This window comes from Phyllobates terribilis, unplaced genomic scaffold (genome assembly GCF_046119375.1).
Source record: "Phyllobates terribilis strain yellow unplaced genomic scaffold, ASM4611937v1 Scaffold_11__3_contigs__length_659146591, whole genome shotgun sequence".
NCBI lineage: Eukaryota > Metazoa > Chordata > Amphibia > Anura > Dendrobatidae > Phyllobates > Phyllobates terribilis.
The window spans coordinates 656,332,825-656,357,803 of NW_027362771.1; the positions used below are offsets into that span (position 1 = coordinate 656,332,825).

Consider the following 24,979-nt stretch of genomic DNA (forward strand, 5'->3'; position numbering starts at 1 on the left):
AGGTGAGGAGCTGGTGCTGCAGTATAAGGGGTGTGGTCTGAAGTCATTATATCAGTGATGTCATCACCAGAGGGCGGGGCCAACAACCTCACACAGGGTATACAGGCTGGTTGTGAGAAGTAATAGATGAGGAGCTGGTGCTGCAGTACAAGGGGTGTGGTCTGATGTCATTATATCAGTGATGTCATCACCAAGGGGGCAGGGCCAGCAACCTCACACAGGGTATACAGGCTGGTTGTGAGAAGTAATAGATGAGGAGCTGGTGCTGCAGTATAAGGGGTGTGGTCTGTTGTCAATATATCAGTGATGTCATCACCAGGGGGCGGGGCCAACAACCTCACACAGGGTATACAGGCTGGTTGTCAGAAGTAATAGATGAGGAGCTGGTGCTGCAGTATAAGGGGTGTGGTTTGATGTCATTATATCAGTGATGTCGTCAGCGGGGGCGGGGCCAAGAAACTCACACAGGGTATACAGGCTGGTTGTGAGAAGTAATAGATGAGGAGCTGGTGCTGCAGTATAAGGGGTGTGGTCTGATGTCATTATATCAGTGATGTCATCACCAGAGGGCGGGGCCAACAACCTCACACAGGGTATACAGGCTGGTTGTGAGAAGTAATAGATGAGGAGCTGGTGCTGCAGTATAAGGGGTGGGGTCTGATGTCATTATATCAGTGATGTCATCACCAGGGGGCGGGGCCAACAACCTCACACAGGGTATACAGGCTGGGTGTGAGAAGTAATAGATGAGGAGCTGGTGCTGCAGTATAAGGGGTGTGGTCTGATATCAGTATAACAGTGATGTCATCACCAGGGGGCGGGGCCAACAACCTCACACAGGGTATACAGGCTGGGTGTCAGAAGTAATGGAAGAGGAGCTGGTGCTGCAGTATAAGGGGTGTGGTCTGATGTCATTATATCAGTGATGTCATCAGCGGGGGGCGGGGCCAACAACCTCACACAGGGTATACAGGCTGGGTGTCAGAAGTAATAGATGAGGAGCTGGTGCTGCAGTATAAGGGGTGTGGTCTGATATCATTATATGAGTGATGTCATCACCAGGGGGCGGGGCCAGCAACCTCACACAGGGTATACAGGCTGGGTATCAGAAGTAATAGATGAGGAGCTGGTGCTGCAGTATAAGGGGTGTGGTCTGATGTCATATCAGTGATGTCATCACCAGGGGGCGGGGCCAACAACCTCACACAGGGTATACAGGCTGGTTGTGAGAAGTAATAGATGAGGAGCTGGTGCTGCAGTATAAGGGGTGTGGTCTGATATCATTATAACAGTGATGTCATCACCAGGGGGCGGGGCCAACAACCTCACACAGGGTATACAGGCTGGTTGTGAGAAGTAATAGATGAGGAGCTGGTGCTGCAGTATAAGGGGTGTGGTCTGATATCATTATAACAGTGATGTCATCACCAGGGGGCGGGGCCAACAACCTCACACAGGGTATACAGGCTGGTTGTGAGCAGTAATAGATGAGGAGCTGGTGCTGCAGTATAAGGGGTGTGGTCTGATATCAGTATAACAGTGATGTCATCACCAGAGGGCGGGGCCAACAACCTCACACAGGGTATACAGGCTGGTTGTGAGCAGTAATAGATGAGGAGCTGGTGCTGCAGTATAAGGGGTGTGGTCTGATGTCATTATATCAGTGATGTCATCACCAGAGGGCGGGGCCAACAACCTCACACAGGGTATACAGGCTGGTTGTGAGAAGTAATAGATGAGGAGCTGGTGCTGCAGTATAAGGGGTGTGGTCTGATGTCATATCAGTGATGTCATCACCAGGGGGCGGGGCCAACAACCTCACACAGGGTATACTGGCTGGGTGTCAGAAGTAATAGATGAGGAGCTGGTGCTGCAGTATACGGGTTGTGGTCTGATGTCATTATATCAGTGATGTCATCACCAGGGGGCGGGGACAACAACCTCACACAGGGTATACAGACTGGTTGTGAGCAGTAATAGATGAGGAGCTGGTGCTGCAGTATAAGGGGTATGGTCTGATGTCATATCAGTGATGTCATCACCAGGGGGCGGGGCCAACAACCTCACACAGGGTATACAGGCTGGTTGTCAGAAGTAATAGATGAGGAGCTGGTGCTGCAGTATAAGGGGTGTGGTCTGATGTCATTATATCAGTGATGTCATCACCAGGGGGCGGGGCCAACAACCTCACACAGGGTATACAGGCTGGGTGTGAGAAGTAATAGATGAGGAGCTGGTGCTACAGTATAAGGGGTGAGGTCTGATGTCATTATATCAGTGATGTCATCAGCGGGGGCGGGGCCAACAACCTCACACAGGGTATACAGGCTGGTTGTCAGAAGTAATAGATGAGGAGCTGGTGCTGCAGTATAAGGGGTGTGGTCTGATGTCATATCAGTGATGTCATCACCAGAGGGCGGGGCCAACAACCTCACACAGGGTATACAGGCTGGTTGTGAGAAGTAATAGATGAGGAGCTGGTGCTGCAGTATAAGGGGTGTGGTCTGATGTCATTATATCAGTGATGTCATCACCAGGGGGCGGGGCCAACAACCTCACACAGGGCATACAGGCTGGTTGTGAGCAGTAATAGATGAGGAGCTGGTGCTGCAGTATAAGGGGTGTGGTCTGATGTCATTATATCAGTGATGTCATCACCAGAGGGCGGGGCCAACAACCTCACACAGGGTATACAGGCTGGTTCTCAGAAGTAATAGATGAGGAGCTGGTGCTGAAGTATAAGGGGTGTGGTCTGATGTCATTATATCAGTGATGTCATCAGCGGGGGGCGGGGCCAACAACCTCACACAGGGTATACAGGCTGGGTGTGAGAAGTAATAGATGAGGAGCTGGTGCTGCAGTATAAGGGGTGTGGTCTGATGTCATTATATCAGTGATGTCATCATCAGGGGGCGGGGCCAACAACCTCACACAGGGTATACAGGCTGGTTGTCAGAAGTAATAGATGAGGAGCTGGTGCTGTAGTATAAGGGGTGTGGTTTGATGTCATTATATCAGTGATGTCATCAGCGGGGGCGGGGCCAACAACCTCACACAGGGTATACAGGCTGGTTGTCAGAAGTAATAGATGAGGAGCTGGTGCTGTAGTATAAGGGGTGTGGTTTGATGTCATTATATCAGTGATGTCATCACCAGAGGGCGGGGCCAACAACCTCACACAGGGTATACAGGCTGGGTGTGAGAAGTAATAGATGAGGAACTGGTGCTGCAGTATAAGGGGTGTGGTCTGATGTCATTATATCAGTGATGTCATCACCAGGGGGCAGGGCTGTAGTATAAGGGTGTGGTCTCAGGTGTGATCAAGTGTCATATCAGTGATGTCATCACCAGGGGGCAGGGCTGTAGTATAAGTGTGTGGTCTCAGGTGTGATTAAGTGTCATATCAGTGATGTCATCACCAGGGGGCAGGGCTGTAGTATAAGGGTGTGGTCTCAGGTCTGATCACGTGTCATATCAGTGATGTCATCACCAGGGGGCGGGGCTGTAGTATAAGGCTGTGGTCTCAGGTGTGATTAAGTGTCATATCAGTGATGTCATCACCAGGGGGCAGGTCTGTAGTATAAGGGTGTGGTCTCAGGTCTGATCACGTGTCATATCAGTGATGTCATCACTTGGGGGCGGGGCTGTAGTATAAGGGTGTGGTCTCAGGTGTGATCAAGTGTCATATCAGTGATGTCATCACAAGGGGGCAGGGCTGTAGTATAAGGGTGTGGTTTGATGTCATTCTATCAGTGATGTCATCACCAGGGGGCAGGGCTGTAGTATAAGGGTGTGGTCTCAGGTCTGATCACGTGTCATATTAGTGATGTCATCACCAGGGGGCTGGGCTGTAGTATAAGGGTGTGGTCTCAGGTGTGATCAAGTGTCATATCAGTGATGTCATCACCAGGGGGCAGGGCTGTAATATAAGGGTGTGGTCTCAGGTGTGATCAAGTGTCATATCAGTGATGTAATCACCAGGGTGCAGGGCTGTAGTATAAGGGTGTGGTCTCAGGTCTGATCACGTGTCATATCAGTGATGTCATCACCAGGGGGCAGGGCTGTAGCATAAGGGTGTGGTTTCAGGTCTGATCATGTGTCATATCAGTGATGTCATCATCAGGGGGTGGGGCTGTAGTATAAGGGTGTGGTCACAGGTGTGATCAAGTGTCATATCAGTGATGTCATCACTAGGGGGCTGGGCTGTAGTATAAGGGTGTGGTCTCAGGTGTGATCAAGTGTCATATCAGTGATGTCATCACCAGGGTGCAGGGCTGTAGTATAAGGGTGTGGTCTCAGGTCTGATCACGTGTCATATCAGTGATGTCATCACCAGGGGGCAGGGCTGTAGCATAAGGATGTGGTCTCAGGTCTGATCATGTGTCATATCAGTGATGTCATCATCAGGGGGCGGGGCTGTAGTATAAGGGTGTGGTCTCAGGTGTGATCAAGTGTCATATCAGTGATGTCATCACCAGGGGGCGGGCTGTAGTATAAGGGTGTGGTCTCAGGTGTGATCAAGTGTCATATCAGTGATGTAATCACCAGGGGGCGGGGCTGTAGTATTAGGGTGTGGTCTCAGATCTGATCACGTGTCATATCAGTGATGTCATCACCAGAAGGTGGGGCTGTAGTATAAGGGTGTGGTCTCAGGTCTGATCACGTGTCATATCAGTGATGTCATCACCAGGGGGCGGGGCTGTAGCATAAGGGTGTGGTTTCAGGTCTGATCATGTGTCATATCAGTGATGTCATCACTTGGGGGCGGGGCTGTAGTATAAGGGTGTGGTCTCAGGTGTGATCAAGTGTCATATCAGTGATGTCATCACAAGGGGGCAGGGCTGTAGTATAAGGGTGTGGTTTGATGTCATTCTATCAGTGATGTCATCACCAGGGGGCAGGGCTGTAGTATAAGGGTGTGGTCTCAGGTCTGATCACGTGTCATATTAGTGATGTCATCACCAGGGGGCTGGGCTGTAGTATAAGGGTGTGGTCTCAGGTGTGATCAAGTGTCATATCAGTGATGTCATCACCAGGGGGCAGGGCTGTAATATAAGGGTGTGGTCTCAGGTGTGATCAAGTGTCATATCAGTGATGTAATCACCAGGGTGCAGGGCTGTAGTATAAGGGTGTGGTCTCAGGTCTGATCACGTGTCATATCAGTGATGTCATCACCAGGGGGCAGGGCTGTAGCATAAGGGTGTGGTTTCAGGTCTGATCATGTGTCATATCAGTGATGTCATCATCAGGGGGTGGGGCTGTAGTATAAGGGTGTGGTCACAGGTGTGATCAAGTGTCATATCAGTGATGTCATCACTAGGGGGCTGGGCTGTAGTATAAGGGTGTGGTCTCAGGTGTGATCAAGTGTCATATCAGTGATGTCATCACCAGGGTGCAGGGCTGTAGTATAAGGGTGTGGTCTCAGGTCTGATCACGTGTCATATCAGTGATGTCATCACCAGGGGGCAGGGCTGTAGCATAAGGATGTGGTCTCAGGTCTGATCATGTGTCATATCAGTGATGTCATCATCAGGGGGCGGGGCTGTAGTATAAGGGTGTGGTCTCAGGTGTGATCAAGTGTCATATCAGTGATGTCATCACCAGGGGGCGGGCTGTAGTATAAGGGTGTGGTCTCAGGTGTGATCAAGTGTCATATCAGTGATGTAATCACCAGGGGGCGGGGCTGTAGTATTAGGGTGTGGTCTCAGATCTGATCACGTGTCATATCAGTGATGTCATCACCAGAAGGTGGGGCTGTAGTATAAGGGTGTGGTCTGAAGTCATTATATCAGTGATGTCATCAGCGGGGGGCGGGGCCAACAACCTCACACAGGGTATACAGGCTGGTTGTGAGAAGTAATAGATGAGGAGCTGGTGCTGCAGTATAAGGGGTGTGGTCTGATGTCATTATATCAGTGATGTCATCAGCGGGGGCGGGGCCAACAACCTCACACAGGGTATACAGGCTGGTTGTCAGAAGTAATAGATGAGGAGCTGGTGCTGCAGTATAAGGGGTGTGGTCTGAAGTCATTATATCAGTGATGTCATCAGCGGGGGCGGGGCCAACAACCTCACACAGGGTATACAGGCTGGTTGTCAGAAGTAATAGATGAGGAGCTGGTGCTGCAGTATAAGGGGTGTGGTCTGATATCATTATATCAGTGATGTCATCACCAGGGGGCGGGGCCAACAACCTCACACAGGGTATACAGGCTGGGTGTGAGAAGTAATAGATGAGGAGCTGGTGCTGCAGTATAAGGGGTGTGGTCTGATATCATTATATCAGTGATGTCATCACCAGAGGGTGGGGCCAACAACCTCACACAGGGTATACAGGCTGGGTGTCAGAAGTAATAGATGAGGAGCTGGTGCTGCAGTATAAGGGGTATGGTCTGATGTCATATCAGTGATGTCATCACCAGGGGGTGGGGCCAACAACCTCACACAGGGTATACAGGCTGGTTGTGAGAAGTAATAGATGAGGAGCTGGTGCTGCAGTATAAGGGGTGTGGTCTGATATCATATCAGTGCTGTCATCACCAGGGGCGGGGCTGTAGTATAAGGGTGTGGTCTCAGGTCTGATCACGTGTCATATCAGTGATGTTATCACCAGGGTGCAGGGCTGTAGTATAACGGTGTGGTCTCAGGTCTGATCACGTGTCATATCAGTGATGTCATCACCAGGGGGCGGGGCTGTAGTATAAGGGTGTGGTCTCAGGTCTGATCACGTGTCATATCAGTGATGTCATCACCAGGGGCCGGGGCTGTAGTATAAGGGTGTGGTCTCAGGTCTGATCACGTGTCATATCAGTGATGTCATCACCAGGGGCCGGGGCTGTAGTATAAGGGTGTGGTCTCAGGTCTGATCACACGTCATATCAGTGATGTCATCACCAGGGGGCGGGGCTGTAGTATAAGGGTGTGGTCTGAGGTCTGATCACACGTCATATCAGTGATGTCATCACCAGGGGGCGGGGCTGTAGTATAAGGGTGTGGTCTCAGGTCTGATCACGTGTCATATCAGTGATGTCATCACCAGGGGGCAGGGCTGTAGTATAAGGGTGTGGTCTCAGGTCTGATCACGTGTCATATCAGTGATGTCATCACCAGGGGGCGGGGCTGTAGTATAAGGGTGTGGTCTGAGGTCTGATCACGTGTCATATCAGTGATGTCATCACCAGAAGGTGGGGCTGTAGTATAAGGGTGTGGTCTCAGGTCTGATCACGTGTCATATCAGTGATGTCATCACCAGGGGCCGGGGCTGTAGTATAAGGGTGTGGTCTCAGGTCTGATCACGTGTCATATCAGTGATGTCATCACCAGGGGGCGGGGCTGTAGTATAAGGGTGTGGTCTGAGGTCTGATCACGTGTCATATCAGTGATGTCATCACCAGAAGGTGGGGCTGTAGTATAAGGGGTGTGCTCTCAGGTCTGATCACGTGTCATATCAGTGATGTCATCACCAGGGGCCGGGGCTGTAGTATAAGGGTGTGGTCTCAGGTCTGATCACGTGTCATATCAGTGATGTCATCACCAGGGGGCAGGGCTGTAGTATAAGGGTGTGGTCTCAGGTCTGATCACGTGTCATATCAGTGATGTCATCACCAGGGGGCGGGGCTGTAGTATAAGGGTGTGGTCTCAGGTCTGATCACGTGTCATATCAGTGATATCAACACCAGAAGGTGGGGCTGTAGTATAAGGGTGTGGTCTCAGGTCTGATCACACGTCATATCAGTGATGTCATCACCAGGGGAGGAGGCTGTAGTATAAGGGTGTGGTCTCAGGTCTGATCACACGTCATATCAGTGATGTCATCACCAGGGGGCAGGGTTGTAATACAAGGGGTGTGGTCTCAGGTCTGATCACACGTCAGTGTAGTTTATAGTATCTGTCCTGTCAGTGATTTCCTGCTTGCACCATTACTACACGACTATTTTACTATTCTAGGCTGCGATTGGTCAAGATGAGGGAAGCGGAAATTGCACTCGGCCAATCAGGTGAGAACTGAAATCTCTCCACTTCAGTACAATGCGATCTCTAGATCCTTCCAGATACAGAGGAAATAAAATCCTAGATTACACAGACATGACAGCAGCAGAAAAGTATGTGCCCCCCCCCCCCCCCCCACACACACACACACACATACACCGCCATCTACATCCATAGACATTCTCCATATTAAAGGATGTGCCCCCCACATCCACCTCCGGGGGCTTCTCTGTCCTCATCTATATCCATAGACATTAATATGGAGAAAGGTATGTGCCCCCCACATCCACCTCCGGGAGCTTCTCTGTCCTCATCTACATCCATAGACATTAATAAGGAGAAAGGTATGTGCCCCCCACATCCACCTCCAGGAGGTTCTCTGTCCTCATCTACATCCATAGACATTAATATGGAGAAAGGTATGTGCCCCCCACATCCACTTCCAGGGGCTTCTCTGTCCTCATCTACATCCATAGACATTAATATGGAGAAAGGTATGTGCCCCCCACATCCACCTCCGGGGGCTTCTCTGTCCTCATCTACATCCATAGACATTAATAAGGAGAAAAGTATGTGCCCCCCACATCCACCTCCGGGGGCTTCTCTGTCCTCATCTATATCCATAGACATTAATATGGAGAAAGGTATGTGCCCCCCACATCCACTTCCAGGGGCTTCTCTGTCCTCATCTACATCTATAGACATTAATATGGAGAAAAGTATGTGCCCCCCACATCCACCTCCAGGGGCTTCTCTGTCCTCATCTACATCCATAGACATTAATATGGAGAAAAGTATGTGCCCCCCCACATCCACCTCCGGGGGCTTCTTTGCCCCCATCTACATCCATAGACATTAATATGGAGAAAGTATGTGCCCCCCACATCCACCTCCAGGAGCTTCTCTGTCCTCATCTACATCCATAGACATTAATATGGAGAAAAGTATATGCCCCCCATCCACCTCCGGGGGCTTCTCTGTCCTCATCTACATCCATAGACATTAATATAGAGAAAAGTATGTGCCCCCCACATCCACCTCCAGGGGCTTCTCTGTCCTCATCTACATCCATAGACATTAATATAGAGAAAAGTATGTGCCCCCCACATCCACCTCCAGGGGCTTCTCTGTCCTCATCTACATCCATAGACATTAATATAGAGAAAAGTATGTGCCCCCCACATCCACCTCCAGGGGCTTCTCTGTCCTCATCTACATCCATAGACATTAATATAGAGAAAAGTATGTGCCCCCCATCCACCTCCGGGGGCTTCTCTGTCCTCATCTACATCCGTAGACATTAATATGGAGGAAAGTATGTGCCCCCCACATCCACCTCCAGGAGCTTCTCTGTCCTCATCTACATCCATAGACATTAATATGGAGAAAAGTATATGCCCCCCATCCACCTCCGGGGGCTTCTCTGTCCTCATCTACATCCATAGACATTAATATAGAGAAAAGTATGTGCCCCCCACATCCACCTCCAGGGGCTTCTCTGTCCTCATCTACATCCATAGACATTAATATGGAGAAAAGTATGTGCCCCCCCACATCCACCTCTGGGGGCTTCTCTGTCCTCATCTACATCCATAGACATTAATATGGAGAAAAGTATGTGCCCCCCACATCCACCTCCAGGGGCTTCTCTGTCCTCATCTACATCCATAGACATTAATATGGAGAAAGTATGTGCCCCCCACATCCACCTCCGGGGGCTTCTCTGTCCTCATCTACATCCATAGACATTAATATGGAGAAAAGTATGTGCACCCCACATCCACCTCCAGGGGCTTCTCTGTCCTCATCTACATCCATAGACATTAATATGGAGAAAAGTATGTGCCCCCCACATCCACCTCCGGGGGCTTCTCTGTCCTCATCTACATCCATAGACATTAATATAGAGAAAAGTATGTGCCCCCCACATCCACCTCCAGGGGCTTCTCTGTCCTCTTCTACATCCATAGACATTAATATGAAGAAAAGTATGTGCCCCCCACATCCACCTCCAGGGGCTTCTCTGTCCTCATCTACATCCATAGACATTAATATGGAGAAAAGTATGTGCCCCCCACATCCACCTCCAGGGGCTTCTCTGTCCTCTTCTACATCCATAGACATTAATATGGAGAAAAGTATGTGCCCCCCACATCCACCTCCGGGGGCTTCTCTGTCCTCATTTACATCCATAGACATTGACATAGAGAAAAGTATGTGCCCCCCAATCCACCTCCAGGAGCTTCTCTGTCCTCATCTACATCGATAGACATTAATATGGAGAAAAGTATGTGCCCCCTACATCCACCTCCAGGGGCTTCTCTGTCCTCATCTACATCCATAAACATTAATATGGAGAAAAGTATGTGCCCCCCACATCCACCTCCGGGGGCATCTCTGTCCTCATCTACATTCATAGTCATTAATATGGAGAAAAGTATGTGCCCCCCAAATCCACCTCCAGGGGCTTCTCTGTCCTCATCTACATCCATAGATATTAATATGGAGAAAAGTATGTGCCCCCCCTCATCCACCTCCAGGGGCATCTCTGTCCTCATCTACATCCATAAACATTAATATGGAGAAAAGTATGTGCCCCCCACATCCACCTCCAGGGGCTTCTCTGTCCTCATCTACATCAATAGACATTAATATGGAGGAAAGTATGTGCCCCCCACATCCACCTCCGGGGGCTTCTCTGTCCTCATCTATATCCATAGACATTAATATGGAGAAAGGTATGTGCCCCCCCACATCCACCTCCGGGGGCTTCTTTGTCCTCATCTACATCCATAGACATTAATATGGAGAAAGGTATGTGCCCCCCACATCCACCTCCGGGGGCTTCTCTGTCCTCATCTATATCCATAGACATTAATATGGAGAAAGGTATGTGCCCCCCACATCCACCTCCGGGGGCTTCTCTGTCCTCATCTACATCCATAGACATTAATATGGAGAAAAGTATGTGCCCCCCACATACACCTCCGGGGGTTTCTCTGTCCTCATCTACATCCATAGACATTAATATGGAGAAAAGTATGTGCCCCCCACATCCACCTCCAGGGTCTTCTGTGTCCTCATCTACATTCATAGACATTAATATGGAGAAAGTATGTGCCCCCCACATCCACCTCCAGGGGCTTCTCTGTCCTCATCTACATCAATAGACATTAATATGGAGGAAAGTATGTGCCCCCCACATCCACCTCCGGGGGCTTCTCTGTCCTCATCTACAGCCATAGACATTAATATGGAGAAAGTATGTGCCCCCCACATCCACCTCCAGGGGCTTCTCTGTCCTCATCTACATCAATAGACATTAATATAGAGAAAAGTATGTGCCCCCCCACATCCACCTCCAGGGGCTTCTCTGTCCTCATCTACATCAATAGACATTAATATGGAGGAAAGTATGTGCCCCCCACATCCACCTCCGGGGGCTTCACTGTCCTCATCTACATCCATAGACATTAATATGGAGGAAAGTATGTGCCCCCCACATCCACCTCCGGGGGCTTCACTGTCCTCATCTACATCCATAGACATTAATATGGAGGAAAGTATGTGCCCCCCACATCCACCTCCAGGGGCTTCTCTGTCCTCATCTACATCCATAGACATTAATATGGAGAAAGTATGTGCCCCCCACGTCCACCTCCAGGGGCTTCTCTGTCCTCATCTACATCAATAGACATTAATATAGAGAAAAGTATGTGCCCCCCCACATCCACCTCCAGGGGCTTCTCTGTCCTCATCTACATCAATAGACATTAATATGGAGGAAAGTATGTGCCCCCCACATCCACCTCCGGGGGCTTCACTGTCGTCATCTACATCCATAGACATTAATATGGAGGAAAGTATGTGCCCCCCACATCCACCTCCAGGGGCTTCTCTGTCCTCATCTACATCCATAGACATTAATATGGAGAAAGGTATGTGCCCCCCACATCCACCTCCGGGGGCTTCTCTGTCCTCATCTACATCCATAGACATTAATATGGAGAAAGGTACATGCCCCTCACATCCACCTCCGGGGGCTTCTCTGTCCTCATCTACATCCATAGACATTAATATGGAGAAAGGTATGTGCCCCCCACATCCACCTCCGGGGGCTTCTCTGTCCTCATCTACATCTATAGACATTAATATGGAGAAAAGTATGTGCCCCCCACATCCACCTCCAGGGGCTTCTCTGTCCTCATCTACATCCATAGACATTAATATGGAGGAAAGTATGTGCCCCCCACATCCACCTCCAGGGGCTTCTCTGTCCTCATCTACATCCATAGACATTAATATGGAGGAAAGTATGTGCCCCCCACATCCACCTCCAGGGGCTTCTCTGTCCTCATCTACATCCATAGACATTAATATGGAGGAAAGTATGTGCCCCCCACATCCACCTCCGGGGGCTTCACTGTCCTCATCTACATCTATAGACATTAATATGGAGGAAAGTATGTGCCCCCCACATCCACCTCCGGGGGCTTCTCTGTCCTCATCTACATCCATAGACATTAATATGGAGGAAAGTATGTGCCCCCCACATCCACCTCCACGGGCTTCTCTGTCCTCATCTACATCCATAGACATTAATATGGAGGAAAGTATGTGCCCCCCACATCCTCCTCCGGGGGCTTGTCTGTCCTCCTCTACATCCATAGACATTAATATGGAGGAAAGTATGTGCCCCCCACATCCTCCTCCGGGGGCTTGTCTGTCCTCCTCTACATCCATAGACATTAATATGGAGAAAGTATATGCCCCCCACATCCACCTCCAGGGGCTTCTCTGTCCTCATCTACATCCATAGACATTAATATGGAGGAAAGTATGTGCCCCCCACATCCACCTCCGGGGGCTTCTCAGTCCTCATCTACATCCATAGACATTAATATGGAGGAAAGTATGTGCCCCCCACATCCACCTCCGGGGGCTTCTCAGTCCTCCTCTACATCCATAGACATTAATATGGAGGAAAGTATGTGCCCCCCACATCCTCCTCCGGGGGCTTCTCTGTCCTCATCTACATCCATAGACATTAATATGGAGGAAAGTATGTGCCCCCCACATCCACCTCCGGGGGCTTCTCAGTCCTCATCTACATCCATAGACATTAATATGGAGAAAAGTATGTGCCCCCCACATCCTCCTCCGGAGGCTTCTCTGTCCTCATCTACATCCATAGACATTAATATGGAGGAAAGTATGTGCCCCCCACATCCACCTCCAGGAGCTTCTCTGTCCTCATCTACATCAATAGACATTAATATGGAGAAAGTATTTGTCCCCCACATCCACCTCTAGGGGCTTCTCAGTCCTCATCTACATCCATAGACATTAATATGGAGAAAGTATGTGCCCCCCACATCCACCTCTAGGGGCTTCTCTGTCCTCATCTACATCCATACACATTAATATGGAGAAAAGTATGTGCCCCCCACATCCACCTCCAGGGGCTTCTCTGTCCTCATCTACATCCATAGACATTAATATGGAGAAAAGTATGTGCCCCCCACATCCACCTCCGGGGGCTTCTCTGTCCTCATCTACATCCATAGACATTAATATGGAGGAAAGCATGTGCCCCCCACATCCACCTCCAGGGGCTTCTCTGTCCTCATCTACATCCATAGACATTAATATGGAGAACGTATGTGCCCCCCACATCCACCTCCAGGGGCTTCTCTGTCCTCATCTACATCCATAGACATTAATATGGAGAAAAGTATGTGCCCCCCACATCCACCTCCGGGGGCTTCTCTGTCCTCATCTACATCCATAGACATTAATATGGAGGAAAGTATGTGCCCCCCACATCCACCTCCAGGGGCTTCTCTGTCCTCATCTACATCCATAGACATTAATATGGAGAAAGTATGTGCCCCCCACATCCACCTCCAGGGGCTTCTCTGTCCTCATCTACATCCATAGACATTAATATGGAGAAAGTATGTGCCCCCCACATCCACCTCCGGGGGCTTCTCTGTCCTCATCTACATCCATAGACATTAATATGGAGGAAAGTATGCGACCCCCCCATCCACCTCCAGGGGCTTCTCTGTCCTCATCTACATTCATAGACATTAATATGGAGGAAAGTATGTGCCCCCCACATCCACCTCCAGGGGCTTCTCTGTCCTCATCTACATCCATAGACATTAATATGGAGAAAAGTATGTGCCCCCCACATCCACCTCCAGGGCCTTCTCTGTCCTCATCTACATCCATAGACATTAATATGGAGGAAAGTGTGTGCCCCCCACATCCATCTCCAGGGGCTTCTCTGTCCTCATCTACATTCATAGACATTAATATGGAGGAAAGTATGTGCCCCCCACATCCATCTCCAGGGGCTTCTGTCCTCTTCTACATTCATAGACATTAATATGGAGGAAAGTATGTGCCCCCCACATCCACCTCCGGGGGCTTCTCTGTCCTTATCTACATCCACAGTCATTAATCTGCGTGCAATGACTCTATATAATAGATCCCTCTTTGTGTAATGACTCTATATAATAGATCCCTTTGCGTGTAATGACTCTATATAATAGATCCCTCTGCGTGTAATGACTCTATATAATAGATCCCTCTGCGTGTAATGACTCTATATAATAGATCGCTCTGTGTGTAATGACTATATAATAGATCCTTCTGAGTGTAATGACTCTATATAACAGATCCCTCTGTGTGTAATGACTCTATAAATAGATCCCTCTGTGTGTAATGACTCTATATAATAGATCCTTCTGTGTGTAATGACTCTATATAACAGATCCCTCTGTGTGTAATGACTCTATATAATAGATCCCTCTGCGTGTAATGACTCTATATAATAGATCCCTCTGTGTGTAATGACTCTATATAATAGATCCTTCTGTGTGTAATGACTCTATATAATAGATCCCTCTGTGTGTAATGACTCTATATAATAGATCCCTCTGCGAGTAATGACTCTATATAATAGATCCCTCTGCGTGTAATGACTCTATATAATAGATCGCTCTGCGTGTAATGACTCTATATAGTAGATCCCTCTGCGTGTAATGACTCTATATAATAGATCGCTCTGTGTGTAATGACTATATAATAGATCCTTCTGAGTGTAATGACTCTATATAACAGATCCCTCTGTGTGTAATGACTCTATAAATAGATCCCTCTGTGTGTAATGACTCTATATAATAGATCCTTCTGTGTGTAATGACTCTATATAACAGATCCCTCTGTGTGTAATGACTCTATATAATAGATCCCTCTGCGTGTAATGACTCTATATAATAGATCCCTCTGTGTGTAATGACTCTATATAATAGATCCTTCTGTGTGTAATGACTCTATATAATAGATCCCTCTGTGTGTAATGACTCTATATAATAGATCCCTCTGCGAGTAATGACTCTATATAATAGATCCCTCTGCGTGTAATGACTCTATATAATAGATCGCTCTGCGTGTAATGACTCTATATAGTAGATCCCTCTGCGTGTAATGACTCTATATAATAGATCCCTCTGCGTGTAATGACTCTATATAATAGATCCCTCTGCGTGTAATGACTCTATATAATAGATCGCTCTGCGTGTAATGACTCTATATAGTAGATCCCTCTGCGTGTAATGACTCTATATAATAGATCCCTCTGCGTGTAATGACTCTATATAATAGATCGCTCTGTGTGTAATGACTCTATATAATAGATCCCTCTGTGTGTAATGACTCTATATAATAGATCCCTCTGTGTGTAATGACTCTATATAATAGATCCTTCTGTGTGTAATGACTCTATATAATAGATCCCTCTGTGTGTAATGACTCTATATAATAGATCCCTCTGCGTGTAATGACTCTATATAATAGATCCCTCTGCGTGTAATGACTCTATATAATAGATCCCTCTGTGTGTAATGACTCTATATAATAGATCGCTCTGCGTGTAATGACTCTATATAGTAGATCCCTCTGCGTGTAATGACTCTATATAATAGATCCCTCTGCGTGTAATGACTCTATATAATAGATCGCTCTGTGTGTAATGACTCTATATAATAGATCCCTCTGCGTGTAATGACTCTACAGTGCTGGCCAAAAGTATTGGCACCCCTGCAATTCTGTCAGATAATACTCAGTTTCTTCCTGAAAATGATTGCAATCACAAATTCTTTGGTCTTATTCTCATCATTTAATTTGACTTCAATGAAAAAAACACAAAAAGAATTGTCCTAAAGCCAAATTGGATATAATTCCACACCAAACCTAAAAAAGGGGGTGGACAAAAGTATTGGCACCCTTTGAAAAATCATGTGATGCTTCTCTAATTGGTGTAATTAACAGCACCTGTAACTTACCTGTGGCACCTAACAGGTGTTGGCAATAACTAAATCACACTTGCAGCCAGTTAACATGGATTAAAGTTGACTCAACCTCTGTCCTGTGTCCTTGTGTGTACCACATTGAGCATGGAGAAAAGAAAGAAGACCAAAGAACTGTCTGAGGACTTGAGAAACCAAATTGTGAGTAAGCATGAGCAATCTCAAGGCTACAAGTCCATCTCCAAAGACCTGAATGTTCCTGTGTCTTCCGTGCACAGTGTCATCAAGAAGTTTAAAGCCCATGGCACTGTGGCTAACCTCCCTAGATGTGGACGGAAAAGAAAAATTGACGAGAGATTTCAACGCAAGATTGTGCGGATGGTGGCTAAAGAACCTCGACTAACATCCAAACAAGTTCAAGCTGCCCTGCAGTCCGAGGGTACAACAGTGTCAACCCGTACTATCCGTCGGCGTCTGAATGAAAAGGGACTGTATGGTAGGATACCCAGGAAGACCCCACTTCTTACCCTGAGATATAAAAAGCCAGGCTGGAGTTTGCCAAAACTTACCTGAGAAAGCCTAAAATGTTTTGGAAGAATGTTCTCTGGTCAGATGAGACAAAAGTAAAGCTTTTTGGGAAAAAGCATCAACATAGAGTGTACAGGAAAAAAAAAGAGGCATTCAAAGAAAAGAACACTGTCCCTACAGTCAAACATGGCGGAGGTTCCCTGATGTTTTGGGGTTGCTTTGCTGTCTCTGGCACTGGACTGCTTGACCGTGTGCATGGCATTATGAAGTCTGAAGACTACCAACAAATTTTGCAGCATAATGTAGGGCCCAGTGTGAGAAAGCTGGGTCTCCCTCAGAGGTCATGGGTCTTCCAGTAAGACAATGACCCAAAACACACTTCCAAAAGCACTATAAAATGGTTTGAGAGAAAGAACTGGATACTTCTAAGGTGGCCAGCAATGAGTCCAGACCTGAATCCCATAGAACACCTGTGGAGAGATCTCAAACTGGCAGTTTGGAGAAGGCACCCTTCAAATATCAGGGACCTGGAGCAGTTTGCCAAAGAACAATGGTCTACAATTCCAGCAGAGCATTGTAAGAAACTCATTGATGGTTACCGGAAGCGGTTGTTCGCAGTTATTTTGGCTAAAGGTTGTGCAACCAAGTATTAGGCTGAGGGTGCCAATACTTTTGTCTGGCCCTTTTTTGGAGTTTTGTGTGAAATGATCAATGATTTGATTTTTGCTTCATTCTCTTTTGTGTTTTTTCCTTGCAAGCAAATTAAATGAAGATAATAATACCAAAGAATTTGTGATTGCAATCATTTTCAGGAAGAAACTGAGTATTATCTGACAGAATTGCAGGGGTGCCAATACTTTTGGCCAGCACTGTATATAATAGATCCCTCTGCGTGTAATGACTCTATATAATAGATCCCTCTGTGTGTAATGACTCTATATAATAGATCCCTCTGCGTGTAATGACTCTATATAATAGATCGCTCTGCGTGTAATGACTCTATATAATAGATCCCTCTGCGTGTAATGACTCTATATAATAGATCCCTGTGTGTAATGACTCTATATAATAGATCCCTGTGTGTAATGACTATATAATAGATCCCTCTGTGTGTAATGACTCTATATAATAGATCCCTCTGTGTGTAATGACTCTATATAATTGATCCCTCTGTGTGTAATGACTCTATATAATAGATCCCTGTGTGTAATGACTATATAATAGATCCCTCTGTGTGTAATGACTCTATATAATAGATCCCTCTGCGTGTAATGACTCTATATAATAGATCCCTCTGCGTGTAATGACTCTATATAATAGATCGCTCTGCGTGTAATGACTCTATATAGTAGATCCCTCTGCGTGTAATGACTCTATATAATAGATCCCTCTGCGTGTAATGACTCTATATAATAGATCCCTCTGCGTGTAATGACTCTATATAATAGATCACTCTGCGTGTAATGACTCTATATAATAGATCCCTCTGCGTGTAATGACTCTATATAATAGATCCCTCTGCGTGTAATGACTCTATATAATAGATCCCTCTGCGTGTAATGACTCTATATAATAGATCACTCTGCGTGTAATGACTCTATATAATAGATCCCTCTGCGTGTAATGACTATATAATAGATCCCTCTGTGTGTAATGACTCTATATAATAGATCCCTCTCTGTGTAATGACTCTATATAATAGATCACTCTGCATGTAATGACTCTATATAATAGATCCCTCTGCGTGTAATGACTCTATATAATAGATCCCTCTGCGTGTAATGACTCTATATAATAGATCCCTCTGCGTGTAATGACTCTATATAATAGATCCCTCTGCGTGTAATGACTCTATATAATAGATCACTCTGCGTGTAATGACTCTATATAATAGATCACTCTGCGTGTAATGACTCTATATAATAGATCCCTCTGCGTGTAATGACTCTATATAATAGATCCCTCTGCGTGTAATGACTCTATATAATAGATCCCTCTGCGTGTAATGACTCTATATAATAGATCCCTCTGCGTGTAATGACTCTATATAATAGATCACTCTGCGTGTAATGACTCTATATAATAGATCCCTCTGTGTGTAATGACTCTATATAATAGATCCCTCTGCGTGTAATGACTCTATATAATAGATCCCTCTGCGTGTAATGACTCTATATAATAGATCCCTCTGCGTGTAATGACTCTATATAATAGATCACTCTGCGTGTAATGACTCTATATAATAGATCACTCTGCGTGTAATGACTCTATATAATAGATCCCTCTGCGTGTAATGACTCTATATAATAGATCCCTCTGCGTGTAATGACTCTATATAATAGATCCCTCTGCGTGTAATGACTCTATATAATAGATCCCTCTGCGTGTAATGACTCTATATAATAGATCCCTCTGCATGTAATGACTCTATATAATAGATCCCTCTGTGTGTAATGACTCTATATAATAGATCCCTCTGCGTGTAATGACTCTATATAATATAGGAGTGTCACTTTTTGTATTGAAGAACTGAAATAAATTAAACTTTTTGATGATATTGTAATTTTGTGAGAAGCACTTGTGTGTGTGAGGACTGACGAATAGCAATCATGTAAAGCTGATAATAAGCTGTCTATTAGATTACATAATATTGTAAGGTTGCAGCCAGACAGGTCGTGGACGGGAGGTATGTGTTCCCGAGGTGTAAGCCTCGGTGATGTAGGACCTGGAGAAGCAGGTTCCAGCACATATAGTGCACATATAATACCCGGGATTATGGGGACGGGTTTTACGAGCAGTTGAAAGAGCTGGGTGGGATCGGCTGCTCACTGACCTCCAGTCCAGGTCTTGGGATGTCGGTCTCACGGTGTCTGTGTGAGGAAGGTGAGGAGACTTGTATGTGCGGCTCCTACCTGCTGGAGTCATTTATACGGCTGAGCCCGTGCACTATATGGACTGGTTATTTCCCATTTTGTGCGGTTACCTTTTGTACCTGGAAAAGGCTGATTTATTTCATTTCCTGACTGGTTTATGGACCTTGAATAAACCGCATCGCTGTGTGTGAACCTGCGTCTACCGCAGAGCCGATCCCTGCAGTAGGAATTCTATTACCCTCATAACACATGAACGATAAGGAATAAAGCACATGACGTCCGATCAGAGAGAGTACGGCTAATCGGGGTACGATGGGAGTGATCACCGTAGACCGGCAATAAGGGAATGATCCAGAAACTCCTGGCGTCATGTCCACCACCCACAGACTCCAGTGTCACGAGCTATGGCCACCACCCACAGATTCCAGCGTCACGAGCTATGGCCACCACCCACAGACTCCAACGTCACGAGCTATGGCCACCACCCACAGACTCCAGCGTCACGAGCTATGGCCACCACCCCCAGACTCCAGCGTCACGAGCTATGGCCACCACCCCCAGACTCCAGCGTCACGAGCTATGGCCACCACCCCCAGACTCCAGTGTCACGAGCTATGGCCACCACCCCCAGACTCCAGCGTCACGAGCTATGGCCACCACCCCCAGACTCCAGTGTCACGAGCTATGGCCACCACCCCCAGACTCCAGCGTCACGAGCTATGGCCACCACCCACAGACTCCAGCGTCACAAGCTATGGCCACCAACCACAGACTCCAGCGTCACGAGCTATGGCCACCACCCACAGACTCCAGCGTCACGAGCTATGGCCACCACCCACAGACTCCAACGTCACGAGCTATGGCCACCACCCACAGACTCCAACGTCACGAGCTATGGCCACCACCCACAGACTCCAGTGTCACAATCTATGGCCACCACCCACAGACTCCAACGTCACGAGCTATGGCCACCACCCACAGACTCCAGCGTCACGAGTTATGGCCACCACCCACAGACTCCAGCGTCACAAGCTATGGCCACCACCCACAGACTCCAGCGTCACAAGCTATGGCCACCACCCAGAGACTCCAGCGTCACGAGCTATGGCCACCACCCACAGACTCCAGCGTCACGAGCTATGGCCACCACCCACAGACTCCAGCGTCACGAGCTATGGCCACCACCCACAGACTCCAGCGTCACGAGCTATGGCCACCACCCACAGACTCCAGCATCACAAGCTATGGCCACCACTCGCTTCTTTAACAGTTGCATGCGATTTCCACCTCTGGTCGATCAACTTGTTCCAAAACTTGAAACCACAAGTGAGATTCATTTTGCCTTTATTTTTTGAAGTAGTTCAGGAGCGATAAAAGAAGAATTGTGCGTTATATGCCAGTACACCATTTGTCAGTTGTGTCACTGTCCAAATATTTCTGGACCTAAGTTTTGACATTTTAATCATTTAAGCTTAGATTTGGTAATCAAACATATTCCAGATCCAGTCCTGTAAAGTGCCGACTCTCAGCTTTAATCAGAGGGATTCACATCCTAATTGTTGGAAGGGTTCAGACATTACAGATCTGTAATATGGAGAACCAAAATTAAATGGACAATTATTTCAGAAGCTCTTACAGGGTATTAATGTCCTAGTCCCTCATTAATCTATCATCAATTAAGCAGGTAAAAGGTCTGGAGCGGATTCCAGGTGCGGCATTTGCATTTGGAAGCTGTTGCTGTGAACCCTCAAAATGCGGACAAAGAAGCTCTCAATGGAAGAGAAATAGACCATCATTAGGCTGAAAAGGAGAAGAAATCCATCAGAGAGAGAGAGAGCAGAAATGTTAGAAGTGGCCAAATCAACAGTTTGGTACATCCTGCAAAATAAAAAAGTGCGTCCTGGTGAGCTTGGGAACTCAAAAAGGGCTGGACATCCACAGAATACAACAGTGGTAGATGATCACAGAATCCTCCCCTTGGAGAAGTAAAACCCCTTCATAACATCCACACAAGTGAAGGCCAATCTCCAGGAGGTCTGTGTCTCATAACAGAAATGGAGTCTGGGTTCAAACCCCTGAGCCTGGGCTTTATGGTCAGCTTCTCTGTCCGCCGAACCACAGCAGATACACCTTTTCTTCAGGTGTTTAGTTTTTTGTTATCTTTGCCCTGTTACCCTAAAAAGATTGAAGCAGACAAATGAGTAAATTAAAACCCCTATCGCCTTTCGGGTGCGGCTTCATATACTTTCTCCCTGCTGGTTAGGCTTAAACTACAGCAGAATGGCTGAACAACCAAATGAGACGGTCAGTGAAAGAATAGATAGAAGCAAAGATTTACCCTATCTAAATCTTTGTTATTTAATGTTGTCCTGCACCTATCTTCTGTTACTAGTTAAAAAATATGCCGCCTACTTCTTGGCTGTAAGAGGGCCGCCGGACATGTCCTTGAGGGGAGATATGTGTCGCTGAGGTTGGCAGCTTCAGGGATGTGAGACCAGGAAAGCATGCTCCAACACACACAGTGCTGAGAGGTTTAATAGGGCGTATTGGAGGCGTTTTTTTCAGTCAGTCATAAAAGATGAGGGGTATTGGCTGCTCACATATCCCCACCCCAGGGCGTGTGTATAAAATGGAGACCAAGTGTCTCATTCAGTGTCTGTGGCTGGAGGTGTGGAGACCTCCAGAGTGTTTGTGCCAAAAAGACACTGACACTGACCGTGAGCGGGTGAACCCGCCATATTGGATGGACTGTTCACTTTCTGTTTTTTGTTACACTGTGCCGGACAAGGCTTTCTTTTGTTTACATCTGGAAGTGCGGTTTATGCAACATAATAAACCTGCCTTGGACATTTTAAAGAGACAGTGTCCCGTGACTACCTCTAACTCGGCTAAGTGAGTACCGAACCCTACAATTGGTGCTAGAAGCACGGGCACGAATCCCAAGGGGCTATAAGAAACAGTTTATGTCCTGGGTGAAGGCCGCCAGCCAGCAAGCGCCGTCCGGCAATATGGAGGAGCTGATTAAGCAACTGGTGCAGGATAACCTCCAGCAGCACCAACAGCAGCAGCAGTGGCAACAGCAGCAGCAGATACAACAACTACAGCGCAAGCAGCAGATGGCGCTCCGGCCGAGGTGATCCGTGGCAGGGCAACCGCTCCACCCCCTACTCCAGGTGATGACTCACACATAAGGAAGACGGTAAGGAGAGCATTGCAAAAGATGACCCCGGGTGATGATGTCAAGGCGTTCCTGACGGTCTTTGAAAGGGTGGCGGAATGGGAGAAATAGCCTCGGGAGCAGTGGGCGGAGGTGCTGGCGCCATATTTAACAGGGGAGCCACAGATGGCCTATTATGACCTGGCCTTGCAGGACGCAAAGGAGTACGCCAAGTTGAAAAATGAGATTTTGGCACACTTGGGAGTGACTCTGACTGTCAAGGCGCAACGGGTGCACCACTGGGCCTATTGCAATGACAAACCTCCCCGATCCCAGATGTTCGACCTCCTACACCTGGTCCAAAAGTGGTTGTAACCTGAATCTTCCTGCTCTGCACAAATGGTTGAGAAAGTTGTCAAGGACAGGTTCAGCTACTCCCTTCTGAGGTCGGTGCAAGCCTGGGTTTCCCAGGGAGATCCCCACAATGCCGATGATCTGGTGGGGTTGGTGGAAAGGTACCAGGCGGTTGAGAGTTCCTTGGGGAAACAAGGGGTCGTAGCCTCTCAATACTGGGGTTCCCAAAAGGGAGCGGACACCCAAAAGAGGGGAGCTAAAGCCACACTTGGGGGGCGTCCTAGAGCTCAGAAGGGGTCTGAGTTGTTGCCCCAGAACGTAGTATGTTGGAGGTGTCATACTCAAGGTGACATAGCCGTCCGTTGCCCCATGACCAACGAGCCAATAGACTGCGGAGTTTGGTAACCCTAGTGCGGGTCGAAGTTCCTCATCAACTGGTTCCAGGAAAAAAGGTCGGCGACTGTTGTATCCATGGGGACACTAAGGACTACCCTGTGGCCCGAGTGGTTATAGATACAAACTGTGGTACCGAGGCCCATGAGGTCGGCGTAGTCAAGGACCTGTTGCACCCTGTGACAATAGGGCGGGACTTTGCATTGTTTTGGGACTTGTGGGAGTAAGGGAGGAAGCCAGGTTGTCCGGACAACAACCAGGTTGCTCCGGATGAAACCTTGCCACAGGCTGCCGCCGGTTTTCCTTTTTATGTGCTTGTTGGGGATGAGGATGAAGCAGGTTCCCCGGAGGCCAACATCCCTGAGCTGGAGGTGTCTGGGGGAAGCTTTGGAGCCGCCCAGCTCAGAGACTTGACTCTAAAAGGAGCATTTGATAATGCCACTGTCCTCAGTGATGTTGCTCAGGAGCCGGGGGCTGACACCCGATATCTGCACTTCGCCGTAAATGGGGAGTTGTTATATCGGGTCACCAAGCTCAGAGGGGAGGTAATCGAGCAGTTATTGGTGCCAGGGCTGTACAGGCGCAGGGTGTTAGATATGGCTCATACACATGTGTTAGGTGGTCATCTGGGGGTCGAGAAAACCCAGGAAAGGATCCTCCGGAGGTTCTATTGGCCCGGGTGTCACCAAGAAGTTGTCTATTTTGGTAGGTCATGTCCCACCTGCCAGCTGACCTCCCCGGTAGCCCAGTTCCGTAGCCAGTCATTGAGGTGCCATTTGATCACATAGCCATGGATCCTGGGACCCCTGGTTAAGTCCGTCAGAGGACAGCAGTATATCCTGGTGGTATTGGACTATGCTACGCGGTATCCGGAGGCCGTGCCACTACGTAACGCCCCTGCCAAATGTATAGCCCGGGAGTTGATCCACATCTTCTCCAGAACGGCGTTGCCTAAGGAGATCCTCACAGACCAAGGGACCCCATTTATGTCACGGGTGATGAGGGAGTTGTGCAAAACCCTGCAAATCACACAACTCAGGACCTCAGTCTACCACCCCAAGACAGATGGCTTAGTGGAGAGGTTCAATAAAACTCTGAAGGCCATGTTAAAGAAGGTAGTAGAGAAAGACAGCCTTTTCAACACCAGATGGGTGTTTCCAATACACCAGAATGCCGTTTGGGTTGCAAGGAGCACCAGCTACCTTCCAGAGAGCCATGGACCGGATCCTAGCTCCCCACAGGAAGTATGCAGCGGCCTACCTGGATGATATTGTGATCTACAGCCAGGATTGGGGTAACCATCTGAGTAAAGTCCAGGCAATATTCGATGCTCTTCGGAAGGTGGGGTTTTCCATCAACCCGAAGAA

General features: G+C 47.7%; 1 protein-coding gene across 1 annotated transcript in view; it reads left to right on the forward strand.

Moving 5' to 3' along the window:
* Positions 1 to 24,979, forward strand: part of ACAP1 (ArfGAP with coiled-coil, ankyrin repeat and PH domains 1) — a 376,352-nt gene that overhangs the window by 332,477 nt on the left and 18,896 nt on the right. Inside the window, exon 21 of the mRNA XM_073654642.1 lies at positions 7,948 to 7,997. Within this exon, the coding sequence (XP_073510743.1) occupies positions 7,948 to 7,997 (50 nt within the window). The remainder of the gene's footprint in view (positions 1 to 7,947; positions 7,998 to 24,979) is intronic.